Below are 14487 nucleotides of genomic sequence, written 5' to 3'. Positions count from 1 at the left end.
CCTTAAGCCCAAAGGTATCTCCCTATTACGGCACATCGCTGCAGTAAAACCAGCTCTAACTCAACCTTCAGATCGTATCTGAAGACTTGTGGAAGACCAACAGTGTCAACGTGTTCTTATGATACAGAACTAATACTCCTACTTGTGTCTCCCAGCTCATTCAGGCGGCTCCCTCCAGGGCCCACAGACACCTCAGTCCTCTGGCAGCAGCTCTACAGCAGAGGCAGCGGGGGACCTGAAGCCCCCCACACCTGCCACCACCCCCCTGGGACAGGTCACACCACTGCCCCCCAACAGGTACACACAGACGCATGCATGATGCTCCTGGTGCTGCATTTACTGACGTGTGCTGCTGACTCATTTTCTCTAAATAAGTTGTGTGTTTGTGTGATATCGTTTGTGTGTCAGCAGTCTGTTTGTTGATGTGTGGTATCCAAAAGTGTGAACATTGTCTCTAAAATTAAACAACAGCGTAGTGGAGCGAGCTTGAAATAAAAGGGGATGCTCTCAGTGTGCTGCTATGTTTAGGTGAGACTGGGATGTGTGATTTGGTTCTTTCTGCTCTTTATGTGACGATTCGAGTCGCACGCCTTCATCTCTGCTGGTTTTAATTAGAAACAGCAACAATCACGTTTGCTGAGCCTGAGAGAAGCACTGTGTTTGAGCTCTTTACCTGGATGTCATTATTATGCTTCCTATTTTAGATCAAAGGTTTTATTTTGCACACAGTTGACTGACGGCCTCTTGTCACATTTAAATTTAAGGTTTTTTCGTGCGCATCACAGCGGGGCTGTCAAACTCCGTTTCCTTCAGGGCCACACTGGGACACGCTGGACAGTTAATTAATGTGTTTTAATCTAATATAAAAAGCATGTCCCCCACAGCCTCCTCACAGGCCTCCCAGTCAAGTCAACAAAAGCCAACAAAAAGTAATCGACTCGATTTATTCACACAAAATAAAACAGTTTTGTTGTTGAGTCTCCGAGTTCCTGTTTCACAGTCCTGAATGTGACACATCGATGGCTGCGTGCGACCTACCTGTCCTTGTTTCCACATTAAAAACCTAAAAAAAGTTTTTTCAAATTAAATGTTGATTTTGTGTTGTTCTGTGTCCTGAGCCGCCCATTATTTCTTTCTGCTTCGTTTCCATGGAGCAGACTTTCTTGTCATTTGTAATGTGGTCCTGAGTTCTCTGAAGGTCTTTCAGATTGTTTTTATTTTTTTGACATTGGCGGCTTTTTCACTCGTTTTCAATCCAGGCCTCGTACCTGTTTGTTTTTAAAGCAATGTTTTTGTTAGTTCAGCTGCATAACTCTGACCTCTGAGTCATTCATGCATAAAAAAGCTCCTTGCAGATGAAACTGTGTTGTCTCTACACATAACAGACAACCTAGCAAAGAGACTATTTTAGATGATCTCTTCATGTCACAAAAACATTTGGTCTCATTTCTTTACTGTCCTCACTTGAATCTGTGAAAAGTACCCAAGATAACACACTTTGACATGAAATAGTATTTTTGTACCAACAAAATAGCTCAATAGCTGTGAGCTGAAGAGCTGGCTTATCTCAGAAAAAAATTTGAGGAAACTGAACAAGAATCAGGAAAAAAGTAAAGACCTGATTCAGGACCTGAAAGATGTATTTGGACCTTCAGCTGATCCATCTGCTGTTCACTGAAGCTTCAGCAGAAATGATCTCAGTCGAAGGACAGCTGTCAAGAAGCCAAGACTGAGGTATTAAATTACACAAGAACTGGACTGAAAATCAGAGCAATGGGTGTGACGGTGTGAGGAATATAAATTTGAAAAGGTTTGGTTCAAATCATGGTCAGTATGTACAAGGAGGTCAGGGGGAGGTCCAACAGTGAGTCTGCAGCCATCTGTGAAGCAGGGTGGGGGGTTGAGCTGCATTTCAGCCAGTGGTGCTGGGATCTTGTCATGAATGCAGAAAAGTACCATCAGATTTTGATCCACCATGGAGTAACATGTGGAGAGCATGGCAGTGAGGCACACAGGGGAACACCATCAGTGTCCCCAGAGCCCAGACCTCAGCATTACTTGGGCAGTGTGGGATCATCCTCAAAAGGCAGAAACATCCAAAGAAGAGCTTAAAACATCCTGGAGAACCCACCTGAGAGAGAGTTGAGTCTGTGCTGAAGGATAAAAGCGCTCACACCAAATGATGACCATTAGAAATGTGCAAACTGTTTCATATTCTGCATTTCTGTGTATGTCTGCACGTTTCAGTACATCTCTGCACCTTTTTCCTATTTTCAAAGGAAAAATTAAAAAATACACGAGGAGCGGCTCAAATAATAAAATGACCAAATAGTATATGTCATGATTGACTCCCGCTCTTAAAAAATGAAACTGACAACTTTATTATTTTTGTATCCAAGCATTCAGTGTGTTGTGTCGGTGCCTCTCATCCCCCCTCACTTCCAGGAGCAGTGTGAGCGTGCAGGACCCCTTCTCAGAGGTGAGCGACCCGGCCTTCCAGAAGCGGACTCCCGCCCTGCCCCCCTCGGCTACGTACCAGCAGGGCCTCAGCATGCCTGACATGATGATGAGGATGCAGTACGATGCCAAGGACCCCTTCGCCGGGATGAGGAAGAGTGAGTGAGACACATGCAGTAATAAACCTTCACCCAAACCCGATTCTCCATTTTTATTGTCCTTAATTGAACTTTGAGGGAACAGCGTTGTTCTGAGTTTCATTTAATCCACAGGTACGACAAATTAGGGGGGTCGTTCTCAACTTCATCTTTAAACTGTGCAAAAGCTTTCATTTCAGTGAATCGTGTATCCCAAAGACAGTGGGCTTTCATCTGTTTCAGTGGTCTAATTCATTATCTTGTCACTGTGTCATCTCACATCAGGACAGATGTGTGTGTGTGTGTGTGTTTGTGTGTGTGTTTTCCTACTAGAAGTATGAATCGAAATGAGAACTGTTTGTCGCTTTATCCAAAACACACCAGCTCGTTTTAAGTTCTTGTAGCTTAGTCTGCGTCTCATCCTAACTTTGTTCCTCCTTTTCATCCTCTTGTTTCCAACCTTTCATCCTTCCCCCCGCTGTGAAGCACCTGCTTCGACCAACTCGTGCGGTTTGGTTTTCAGAACAAACGGGAGTTTTAGAAAGAATGGCGGCTCCTCTGAAGGCTGGCGAGAATGGAGTCTGAATGAATAATATGGTGGATGATAGCTGCATAACAACTCAGAACAATAGGTTTAATCATGCAAAGTGCAGAATATTCATAGAGGCATGCTGCCACCTGCTGGTCAGCAGAAACATGGTTCGTGCATTCAGAAATGCACATTTAGATGCTGTTGGATATTTCCAGGAGAATGAAACCATTTCCCCTCCTTGTTCTTTAACGCGTTCATACAATTTAGATTATTAGGTCCAGTCTAAGGTCTTTGCTTTCCTTCCTCCACAGTGGCAGGAGCCGATCCTTATATTCCAGCCCAGATGCCCGGAAGCGGTATGCAGGACATGTATGGTCGACCCCCATCAGCCCTGAGCATGAGCCAAAGGTCACAGTACCCGTACGGGCCGGGCTACGACAGGAGGTAAAAAAACACAAAGTGGGGGAATCAGTTTCCTCTTATTTATTCTGTCCTGAACGTCGAGGCGTGGTGTACTGCACAGCATCAGTAAAGCATGTCCTGCTGTCTTTAGGCCGGACCATATGATGGGGATGGAGGGGACCATGGGCCCCCCTGGGAGTCAGACCAACATGGGACCTTCCAACAGTGAGGGCAGCATGTACTCGCCCAGCAGATACTCCTCACAGCACAGGTCAGCGCTCTCGTACGTGTCTCCAGCAGAGTGTGCGTGCCTCTCTGGAGGCCTGTGCTCTGTAACAATCAGTGAGTGATACTCTCTTTCCCCTCTGTCCTCTGCTTCAGACACGACGGCTACGGTCAGCAGTATTCCAGCATGCCGTACGGGATGCATCCATCTGGGATGTACCCACAGCAGCAGGTGAGACAGCTCGTCACGGCGCTCTCAGTCAGAGCTTTACCGTAATCATACCTGCTGTAAACAAGACGTTTGATTAGAGTGTCAAATCTCAGCCCAGAGATAATAAATTAATAAGATAACAGCACAGTGGGTGGGATGTGTTTTGTGACTGTGGTTGTTTCTTGTTGTCATTGTGATCACAATCAATTTCTGCTTTTTTGAACCATCAGAATGAAGTAAAGCAGAGCGATGATTGCTTGTTTTGAGTCCTAATAATGACCCTCATGAATGGGCCAATCAATGGTCCTCTCTCGCACGTCATTTGTCAAACTGAAGATTATTAGCCACGTAATTATGGTATCGAGTAGAACTGTTTCTTTGTGTCTCGGAGGAAAATAGTGTGAGGTAATTGGCCATTAGGTGACCGCTCTGAGCAGAAGCCATCGCGTGTTTTTGCAGCGTCCTGCTGCGTTTCTGCCACACGAGCGTGGTTTCAGATTTAGTTCACAACTCAGAATATTTCTGAGTCTTTGATAGATCGGCGGAGCTCCCGGCTGGAGGTGTAATGGAGCATCGCGGTAAAATAATTATGGTAATGGAAGTACGAGCCACGCGCCTCACCTCTCGCCCACTGACAGGTGGATGTGAAGAAAAATGGATGCTCTCGTGAGCTTTGTGTGCACGTCTCATGGAAGCATGTTTTCATCGTGTGATTGCTTTTTGTTAAGCGTCGTCGCTAACGATCTCCCCCGTTGCTTCAGCAGGGCTACAAGCGTCCGCTGGATGGAATGTACGGCCCCCCGCCCAAGAGACACGAGGGCGACATGTACGCCATGCAGTACACCAACCAGCAGCCGGACATGTACAACCACTACGGCAGCGGTTACTCTGAACACAGACCGCTCCAGGGACAGTTCCCCTACCCGTACCCCCGCGACCGTATGGCCCCCTCGGGCCAGAGCCAGCACAGTATGCTGGGTGGGGGGCCCCCTCCTAATCACGCTGCCGACGGGCCCAACATGTGGCCTTCGAGGACAGACCTCGGCTACCCCTACCCCAGCAGGCCGGGATCACAAATGCCCCCGTACGGCTCGATAGGCAGAGACGACATGGACGGGCGGCCCGGGCCGGAGCAGTGGCACCGTCAGTCTCCGTACATGTCATCATCAGGCGGCATGCCCCCCCTGTCCTCGCGTCAGCCGTCGTCTTATTCCAACTCCCCGTCCATGGCCAACCACCTGCCCAGAGCGCCGAGCCCAGGGGCCTTCCAGCGCTCCATGGACTCTCGAATGTCGCCCAGCAAAGCGCCATTCATGTCCCCCATGAAGATGCCTAAACCCGGCCTGGCCATGATGGGATCGCAGGGCGGTGGACCCATCGGGCAGTTTCCTCCTAATCTGAGGAGGGACCTCAACTACCCACCGGGTTCAGTGGAGGGCACCCTGCCGATTCTCAAGCCTCGACGCAAGCTAACATCCAAGGACAGTGGTAAGATCGTTTTTTAGGTTCTCAGCAGCAGCATATTTGCAGCTTGTTTAAACCTGGTTCTTCTCCGGTGGAAGTTTTCCGTGTTTTCCAGCTGTAAAAGAAACGGTGTTTTAGCTCCCCTATCGCTGCACTGGTGCAGCTCATTGTCAGCTAACGGTAGCACAACATGAGCCAAATTTTATCAAAGAAATTACAACCATCTACTTTGGTTAACGTCCCTCTCATCTTCAGGACGTTTGATTGCCAGTTTTTTTTCTTCCTGGTTCCAAAAATCCCACTGTTTTAATCCCAGGAACGCCTGAGGCCTGGCGCGTGATGATGTCTCTGAAGTCTGGCCTGCTGGCAGAGAGCACGTGGGCGCTAGATACCATCAATATCCTGCTGTACGATGACAGCACAGTGGCCTCCTTTAACCTCTCCCAGGTAAAACCAACCCACAGAACAGAGCCTGTCTTTATCATCATCTAGATCCTGTTTTTCTTTTGCAATAAAACTCCACGAGAGTCAAGTTAGTTATGCACCTCTGAGGTTTTGCAGTATTATATCTACTTAAAAATTCTTGGCTCGTATTCAGAGTCTGGGACTACTTGATAGCTCGTCTGACTTCTTTCTGCTCAGCATTGATCACGTTTTATTTTTCTCTGTCCAGTTGCCTGGATTCCTCGAGCTCATCGTCGAGTACTTCCGCCGTTGCTTGATTGAGATCTTTGGCATCCTGGAAGAGTTTGAGGTGGGGACTAAGAAACTGTCCTCAAGTCCAGCGTCTGCACAGAACGAAAGACCTGAGCGGGATTCTGGCTCTCCTGTCCAGCCTGAGCTCTCTAAAGCCGAGGAGACCCAGGTGGAGCGTGCCGAGGGCGTCACCGAGGAAGTGACACCTGTTGCTGCAGAGCCGGCCGAGGTGAACGGCGAAACAGAGGAGTCCAACATGAGCGTTAACAGGGAGGACAAGAGTGGAGAAGATGGTGAAAAGGAGGGAAAAGAAGAAGAAGAGGAGGCAGCAGAGTGTGAAGCAGAGACCGTGGATCGGCCCGTAGCAGAGGCGGAGCATAAACCCAAACAAGCCAGCAAATACGACAAGTTCCCCATCAAGATTGTTCACAAAGAGAACCTGACCGATGACATGTCCGGTTACCTCACAGAGTTTACCAGCGGGCTGCTGCACTGGCAGGCGGGTGGAGGCGACTCCACGGCACACATTCAGACACACTTCGAACCCCGGAGCGAAGCGCCCGAAGATGAAGGCAGGAGAAACGAGAGCAAACAGGAGAGCAAGATGGACCACGAAAAGAAGCAACCTCTGAAACACATCACCGCGACTATCGACGACGTTCTGTGCGCCCGCGTTGACGCCCTCGCTTACGGCCATCCCGCGCGCTCTCTGCCCTCTTACCCCTTCAGGGTGCACCCAGATGGGGAGGAGGACCACATCACCTTGCTGGAGGATGAGCCACGCTGCCTGGACGAGGCTCCGCTCACCACCACATCTGCCTGGCAGGACTCGCTGTCCAAGCGGTGCACCTGCGTCTCCAACATCGTCCGGAGTCTGTCCTTTATCCCGGGGAATGACTTGGACATGTCCCGCCACCCTGCTCTGGTTCTTCTGCTGGGCAGGCTGCTTCTGCTGCACCACGTGCACCCTGAGAGGAACAGGTTACCTCCCAGCTTCCAAAGAGACGAGCAGCAGGAGCGGGGGCTGTCGAGCAGTAAGGACGAGTGGTGGTGGGAGTGTCTGAGTCTGCTCAGGGAGAACGCCATGGTCACTCTGGCCAACATCGCTGGCCAGTTGGATCTCTCCACTTACCCAGATACCATCTGCCTTCCCATCCTGGACGGCCTCCTCCACTGGATGGTTTGCCCCTCAACCGAAGCCCAGGACCCCTTTCCGTCGGCAGGACCTCATTCCCAGCTCACCCCCCAGAGGCTGGTGCTGGAATGCCTCTGCAAGCTGAGCATCCAGGAGGGCAACTTGGACCTCCTGCTGGCGACGCCGCCGTTCAGCCGACAGGAGAAACTGTTCACGGTCCTGGTGCGCTACGTGGGTCAGAGGAAGGCCCAGGTGTACAGGGAGATGGCGGTGGCTGTGCTCTCCCACCTGGCACAGGGAGACCCCACAGCGGCGCGTGCCATAGCCATGCAGAAGGGCAGCGTGGGTAACCTGGTAGTTTTCTTGGAGGACGGCGTTAGCATGGCACAGTATCAGCAGAACCCTCACAGCCTGCTGCACATGGGCCATCCTCCCATGGACCCGCCCAGTATAAACATGATGTGCAGAGCAGCTAAAGGCCTGCTGGCTATGGCCAAAGTGCAAGAGAACAAGAAAGAGTTTGTACTGTATGAAAGCAGATTATTAGACATCTCCATCTCCTCGGTGCTCAATGTGGGAGTGGTCGCCATTATTTGCCAAGTCCTGTTTCACTTGGGGAAGTTATGACATGAGGAGAGGCGGGACTGGCGCGGCACACGCTGAGGCTATTTCTGTGGTTTTTCTATTTTTATTTATTAAAATGACAGAAAATGTTTGTGTTTTTTTTAAAAGAAGTATCTGCATAAACAAAATGTCTCTATCTATATACATATATATATATACATATATATATATGTATGTATAGCTTCTGGGCGATGTCGGGATTTGAAAGCTCGTTTTAATACAAATATTTAATACCTGCTGGTGTCGGATTGCTGCGTTTGGTTTGGCATTATTTTCTTTTCTTCCTTTGTTTACTTTTTCAGCCAAAGCTGCCACCAGATCTTGGTGCTCGATTCTGTGGTTCCTTTAGAGTCGATGAGATGTTTTTCAGTTTTATAAACGCCAATATGCTCATCAACTTTTTGTTAATGGAGAGTATTTATTTAAAATGTGACACTGTACAGTAGTTTGAACTTTTTGCCAACAGCGGTGGAGGAAAAAAACACAGAGAAAACACTGAGTTTTTAAACTGAAACGTCTCCATCGCTGGAACATACGTTGTGCAATAGGACTTGGAGCAAGTTGTCCCTTTGAAAACCAGAGGATGTAAAAGCTTCTGACACCTGCAGTGTGCGCTCATGGCCACGAGGAGGCAGCATTGCACCAGCCAATCGACATCAGAGAAGAGCATCCGTCAGAGAAGCGTCTAATTTATCAATCATAGCCTCAATGACTTTCACAGATGAACTTTGTGTTTCCTGATCACTTGTGTTATGTCTGTATTTTTTCATCACCGTGTATATAAACTGTTGTACACACGATTCTTTCAGTCTTTATCTAGCATAGCAGGAGACGGGACTTTCTGACTATTATAACAAATGCTTTTATTGTTGGTAAATTTGGTATTGTTATTATACATATTTTGTTAATGGGGTCAAATATTTGAACATGGCAGATGTATCTGATGTTTCACCGTTCAAAAAAAACACACAAAAACAACAAAAAAAGAAGAAAAAAATCCTGTATGCGTTGTATTATAGCTGAGAAAACAATCGCTTTGGTAATGAAACGTGGAAGTGCCAGGGTGAGGGGGTGACTGTGGAGACGCCATGCGAGGGAACCGAACATCTTTCTGTTTGTTCACGTCCTGCGTTCATGTCAGTGGGCATATTTTTGAATCTACACGATGCTCGAAAACAAAACACGTGAAAAGATCAAAACATCCTGAAAGCTCATTGTAAAAAATGCCTTTTTTCATATGACTCCTGTCTTTTATTCAGTATACACATTTATACTCTGTGCTGCACATGTCACGAATAAATGTACGATGAACATCGTTAAGCACTGGAGACGTTACATTATGTCCAGACAATCTTAGGCCAATAAAACAAACATCAACTGCTTACGTGGGCTGTCTTTTATTGGCTGCATCCGAATCCTTTGTGGCACAGGTTCAAAAAGGTGCTGAAAACATCTGAGAGTTTGGTCCAAGCTGAGATGGTAGCGTCTCACAGTTCCTGCAGATTTGTCATTTGCATCCGTAGCGAGAATCCCCCGTTGATTCTGTTGGATTGAGATCTGGACGCTGTGGAGGCCGTTTGAGTGCAGTGAACTCAACAAACCAGTTCGAGAGGATTTGAGCTTCATGACTTGGTGTGTAGAAGATGGTAGACTGGTCTAAAGGGACGGACGTTGCTCGGGTAGGCTGTGGAGCTTTAATGATGCTCAGCTGGTGCTCAGGGGCCCAAACTGTGCCGAGAAAATATCCCCACATCGTCACACCCCCACCATCCTATCCTTGTAATGATCAGCTGTTGGTACGAGGCAGGATGGATCCATGCTTCTGGTTGTTTACATCGAACTCTGACTCTAATCCAAATGTTGCAGCAGAGAAAGACTCATCGGATCCCGAAACGTTGTTCCATCGTCTGTTGTCCAGTTTTGGCGAGCCTGTGTGAATTGTAGCTCCAGTTCTCCTCTGACATCAACAAGGATTTTCTCCTGGAGAGCTGCTGCTCACTGGATTTTAACCATAGTTGTTTGGGAAAGTCCAGCAGATCAGCCCGCCTGGCACCAAAAACCTCACCACATTCAAAACACCTCAGCAGCTCACCACCACCCAAAAGCATCTGTGAAGTGCAGCCATATGATTGGCTGATTACATCTTTGTGTTAATGCAAAAATATCCAATGTTTCCCTAATAAAGTGTATAAGTGAGCACGGTGATAAGTTGCTGTTGGGAAGAGTAAACAGCAGAATGTGATGATTCTCCTGAAAGCTGACTGTTCCTTGGACAACGTTACAAACTGTACATCACAGCAGCTCTCGGGCTGTGTGTCTAACGCAGGTCTTGGCATCAGTCCCGCCCTTCAGTTAGAGTCAGATTTTATTGTGTCATGGATCATCTCACTCTTCAGGCGCTGCAGAAACACCAGCTCTCAGATTCACTGGACTCAAAGCCAAACTAATGTCCTCCAAAGACTTCATCTCACAGCCTTGATCCGGTAAACATACAAGTATTTATAAGTATTAATATCAAGGAGAAAGTGTACTACTGGGTGCCATGAGAACAGTTGCATTGCTCCGTCTGGACGTTTCCTCATAGCCGTGGAGAAAAGACAGCTGTTTGTCTTTATTCTTTATTGTGGTTTGTTTTCCACTACACACACAATGCTAAGTTCTCTTAATTGTCCTGGCATTATGTGCTGTCACGTTGTTGTTTAGCACAACTGAGGTCCTGGATGAAGGTGTTATAGCCCAAACAGATCTATCGAGCAGTGGCTGCACGGCCACTGAAAATCAGGCCTGTTGACACCATGCAGGGTTTAGCTCAGTTATTTACACCCATTTTCTTAGTTAACTCTGCTAATTGTGATTAAAAATATTCTGTTTTTGTGCTGCACACTTAGATCAATGGAACATGGGAGGTACAGCTACCCCGTCTCTTTGCTGCTGCTTCCCATCTGTTATACACATTACTCCCTCGCTTTCAGAAAGCCTCCATAATTACCAGTTTCACTCATTTTGGTTTCATTTATTTTACAGTTCGCTTTGGAATTAGTTCATTAAAATGTGCAAAATTAACCAGCACAAATCAAAGAACTAAGCTGGATTTAGATTTGTAGCATCTGAAAAAGTCTTTTTAGAGATGGAATTATATTCATTCTAATCTGCTCTCAGAGGAGGAACACTGAGCTCATAAAACCTTACATATGTGCATATCATCATCATAGTTTAGTCCGACAATATAAGGAACAGTCACTCTGTGCTTCCCCCTGTTTTCAAGCTTTTCACATTAAAACACTCACAGTTTGTGTTTGACCTTAAACAACTTGAGCTTTACAAGCTTTTACTTTACGAGTCCACAGAAACGTCTCAAGCTTACATCAAAGATGATAATGTTGTGACGAATGATGGAAAGCTAATTTCTTATTCTCTGCAGAAATCTGCTAATCTGCTGTGTTTCATTAATTATCACAGGTTATAAAGGTTCCTCTGTTAATGAAGACATGCACATGTGCAAACACGATCATCAGAAGTGCTTTTAGGAGCAGAAACTCATGACTGATGCACTCTGTGTACCCCCTGACTTTAATGCGTCCTCTTGCAGCGTTTCCAAGAAGGACACAAACCATCAGCCACTCATCTATCCAAGGGTGTTTGAGTTTTTACTGAATAGAGTCTACAGTTTGTTTGGTGTTTTCTCTTTTTTGTGTCTCCCCAGTGTCGTTACTTCCTCTTTAGTTGGAATTTGACGTCTCTCTCTCGTCTTCCTTTGCCAGGGGAAACATGGGTATGAAATCAAGTCCTATTTTAGGCTGATTTTAATAATAACATTCCTGAGGTTAAGAACACAGCCGATAAGTGGTCCCATCACAAGTTTGGCTTCAAAGAATGAGAGCGAGTCTGGCTGCTTGGCAGCAGAGAAGCGTGATCACTCATCTTCGTCTTATTTAACTCTTACTGACACTTTGAAATTAATTACAGCCTGCCTGAGACATGGTTAACAGTTTGATTGATCTCTAACTGAAGCCAGTTTCTGCAGAGAAGGAAATGACTGATATGCTTCTGAGCGCATCTTACAGGTACACACCTGCACATTATAAATAGCGCCCACATACTTCAGAGTGTTTTTGATTTCAGCCCGTCATTCAGAGTTTGGAGGGAAAGTGGGCTGCTGTACTTTTTTGGTGATGGAGGATGTGTTTCACGTAGGCAGCCAAGCGCAGGAGAAAACCTCCCACTCTCCCGTGCCTCTGAAAAGCTGAGTCACTGAGCTCTGACAGGATGGATGTGGTGGCCGGGAGGAAACCGAGCCTGTCATTGGCTACCGCTGGCTGGGGTCCGCTGCCTTGCTGCCTCTCACTGCTCTTGTAGGTAAATTAATGAGCACTGGGTGGAAACAAAACAGACAGGACTGACCTTTCTAGTGATGTGCTACAGTACACGTAAGGCAGCAGCGATGAGTCAGGTTTGACTTCATCTGGTAATTTTGACTATAGAGAGTATATTAGCCCCCTGATGAGGCTTTGATCTCGCCGTGTTCTTTCATCCAGTCCAGCTTTTTAAACTAAACAATACTGTCAGCACGAGGCCTTGGCAGGATGTAAGTCAAGCCTATGTTGTTCTTGGACTCTGACTCAAGGGGCCTATCATGTCCACCCGTTTGCCAACACAAACACGGCTCCTGCCGTATGTCATCGGGCTGCTTAACGAGCTCCGTGGTTAAAGAATTAGTCTGGAGGCCTTACAGATCATTAGCAGCCATTACAAACATCCACAGCTTTGCAGCAGATCAAGTGTGGCATGTGCCACTTGGTGGATTCACATGGCCGGTGGTGGAAGCTTTGCAGATGCATGACGGAAGCATGTCGCAGCAGGGTAAAAGACCACTTCCTCGGAAAGCACACCGTGGCTGCTCACTCTGCACTCACACGGGGGGGAGCGTGTTAAACCTACAGTCTGAGACCGGGCGCGGCATGGCTAACACGACACCCAGCTTTCACATCAAAAATGCATTTGCAGGCTAGAAAAGTGCAACGAGAACACACAGTTTCCCTCTTTGCATGGTGTTTGATTCTGGCCAATTAAGTCTTCTCACATTAGAGAAAAAGCAGCAGAGCTCCTTTCAGAGAAAGTGGATAATTGCAGCCAGTGACTGATGATGAGGAGGTGTGTGTGTGTGTGTGAGGGGAGCATGGATGGCAGAAGAACTGTGGGCTGATGATGAAATCATCTGTACTAATCTAGCCGAACAGGAAATTGCATCACTGCTGAACTGCACTTGGCATCTCAGCAAGCACGAGTTATGTGCAGCATGGCTGCCTGTTTTCAGTAGAAACAGTAAATATGAGCAGTGGTGGCTCCATTTAACAAACAATTTACTCTCAGCAAATGTTTGTTGTCTTCAGCGCTCTTCCTTCCTGGTTAACCTGCGTGTTAGGACGTTTCTGAGGACATGCTGTGGGACATTTTGAAGGTTGATGTCTCTTTGCAGGTGAGGACTATAAAGACACCTTCAACCTACTATATGGAGTTTGCTGGAGGACACTTAAACCTGTGACACACAATATTTCACTGACTTACTGACCATTTTATTAGAGTTGGCTGAAATCATCAGTGTAATATGAGAACCTTAATATCAATGGTCTGTGTTATATGCACTGCGTATATGAATTATTGTCTCACCCTGCAGCTGCGCAAAAGACCAGTACACATTTAACTGACTGGAACTGCAGCAAAGTAACAACACAGTGAATATGAAGTGACTATATATAAATGCTGCTTCAGCTGTGCTGTCATCAGTTTTAAAGAAACAGTCATGATAGAAATCTATGGTGACACTTTCCTTTATTCAGTTTCTTTGCTTGTTGCAGTACCACAGCAGGCCACTTGGATCTGCTTCTCTGGGTCCACCTTGAGCTGTGTATACACTCACACTGCACGTAGTCATCACAGCCGTAGGAACATAAATAAACCTGCACTCTTTTCAATGGCCACCAAAAACTAAACAATTGTGCTCATTGGCTAACAATGTTCGACTGACATTTGAATTTATTTCAGTTAAATTCAGTTTTATTTATAAAGTTGCAAACAACTAATGACTAAATGCAAAAAATGAATTTCATATCTGAACACAGACATGAGAGTGAAGGTGAGAGGTGAGTGAAGAGGAAACAATGCATCATGGGAATCCCCGGCAGCCTACGTCTATTGCAGCATAACTAAGGGAGGATTCAGGGTCACCTGGTCCAGCCCTAACTATATGCTTTAGCAAAAAGGAAAGTTTGAAGCCTAATCTTAAAAGTAGAGATAGTGTCTGTCTCCTGAATCCAAACTGGAAGCTGGTTCCACAGAAGAGGGACCTGAAAACTGAAGGCTCTGCCTCCCATTCTACTTTTAAATACTCTAGGAACAACAAGTAGGCCTGCAGAGCGAGAGCGAAGTGCTCTAATAGGGTGATATGGTACTACAAGGTCATTAAGATAAGATGGGGCCTGATTATTTAAGACCTTGTGTGTGAGGAGCAGGATTTTGAATGTGTGTTTTAGAGCCAAAAGCTCCCATCATAGGACAAGTGGGTGGATCGCTACATTAAATTAGCAAGCTCTGTACGGGTGCATTG

The 14487-nt window shown here is 46.7% G+C and overlaps 1 protein-coding gene across 10 annotated transcripts in view; it reads left to right on the top strand.

The window, feature by feature from the left end:
* The window catches only part of LOC113012405 (AT-rich interactive domain-containing protein 1B-like), a 191386-nt gene extending 182119 nt beyond the window's left edge, over window positions 1-9267 (top strand). For 8 of the 10 annotated variants that reach the window (XM_026152589.1, XM_026152591.1, XM_026152590.1 and 5 more), the window contains 8 exons: window positions 156-297; window positions 2446-2615; window positions 3438-3570; window positions 3680-3799; window positions 3910-3985; window positions 4726-5452; window positions 5745-5875; window positions 6102-9267. In XM_026152589.1, the coding sequence (XP_026008374.1) occupies window positions 156-297; window positions 2446-2615; window positions 3438-3570; window positions 3680-3799; window positions 3910-3985; window positions 4726-5452; window positions 5745-5875; window positions 6102-7886 (3284 nt within the window). In that variant the 3' untranslated portion in view covers window positions 7887-9267. The remainder of the gene's footprint in view (window positions 1-155; window positions 298-2445; window positions 2616-3437; window positions 3571-3679; window positions 3800-3909; window positions 3986-4725; window positions 5453-5744; window positions 5876-6101) is intronic. The other 2 variants (XM_026152587.1, XM_026152582.1) reach the window with 1 other exon arrangement.
* The last annotated feature ends 5220 nt before the right edge of the window (window positions 9268-14487 follow it).

This window comes from Astatotilapia calliptera, chromosome 19, assembly GCF_900246225.1.
Source record: "Astatotilapia calliptera chromosome 19, fAstCal1.2, whole genome shotgun sequence".
Taxonomy (NCBI): Eukaryota; Metazoa; Chordata; class Actinopteri; order Cichliformes; family Cichlidae; genus Astatotilapia; species Astatotilapia calliptera.
The sequence above is the reverse complement of the archived record's forward strand: the minus strand, read 5'-3'. Positions and strand labels throughout refer to the sequence as shown.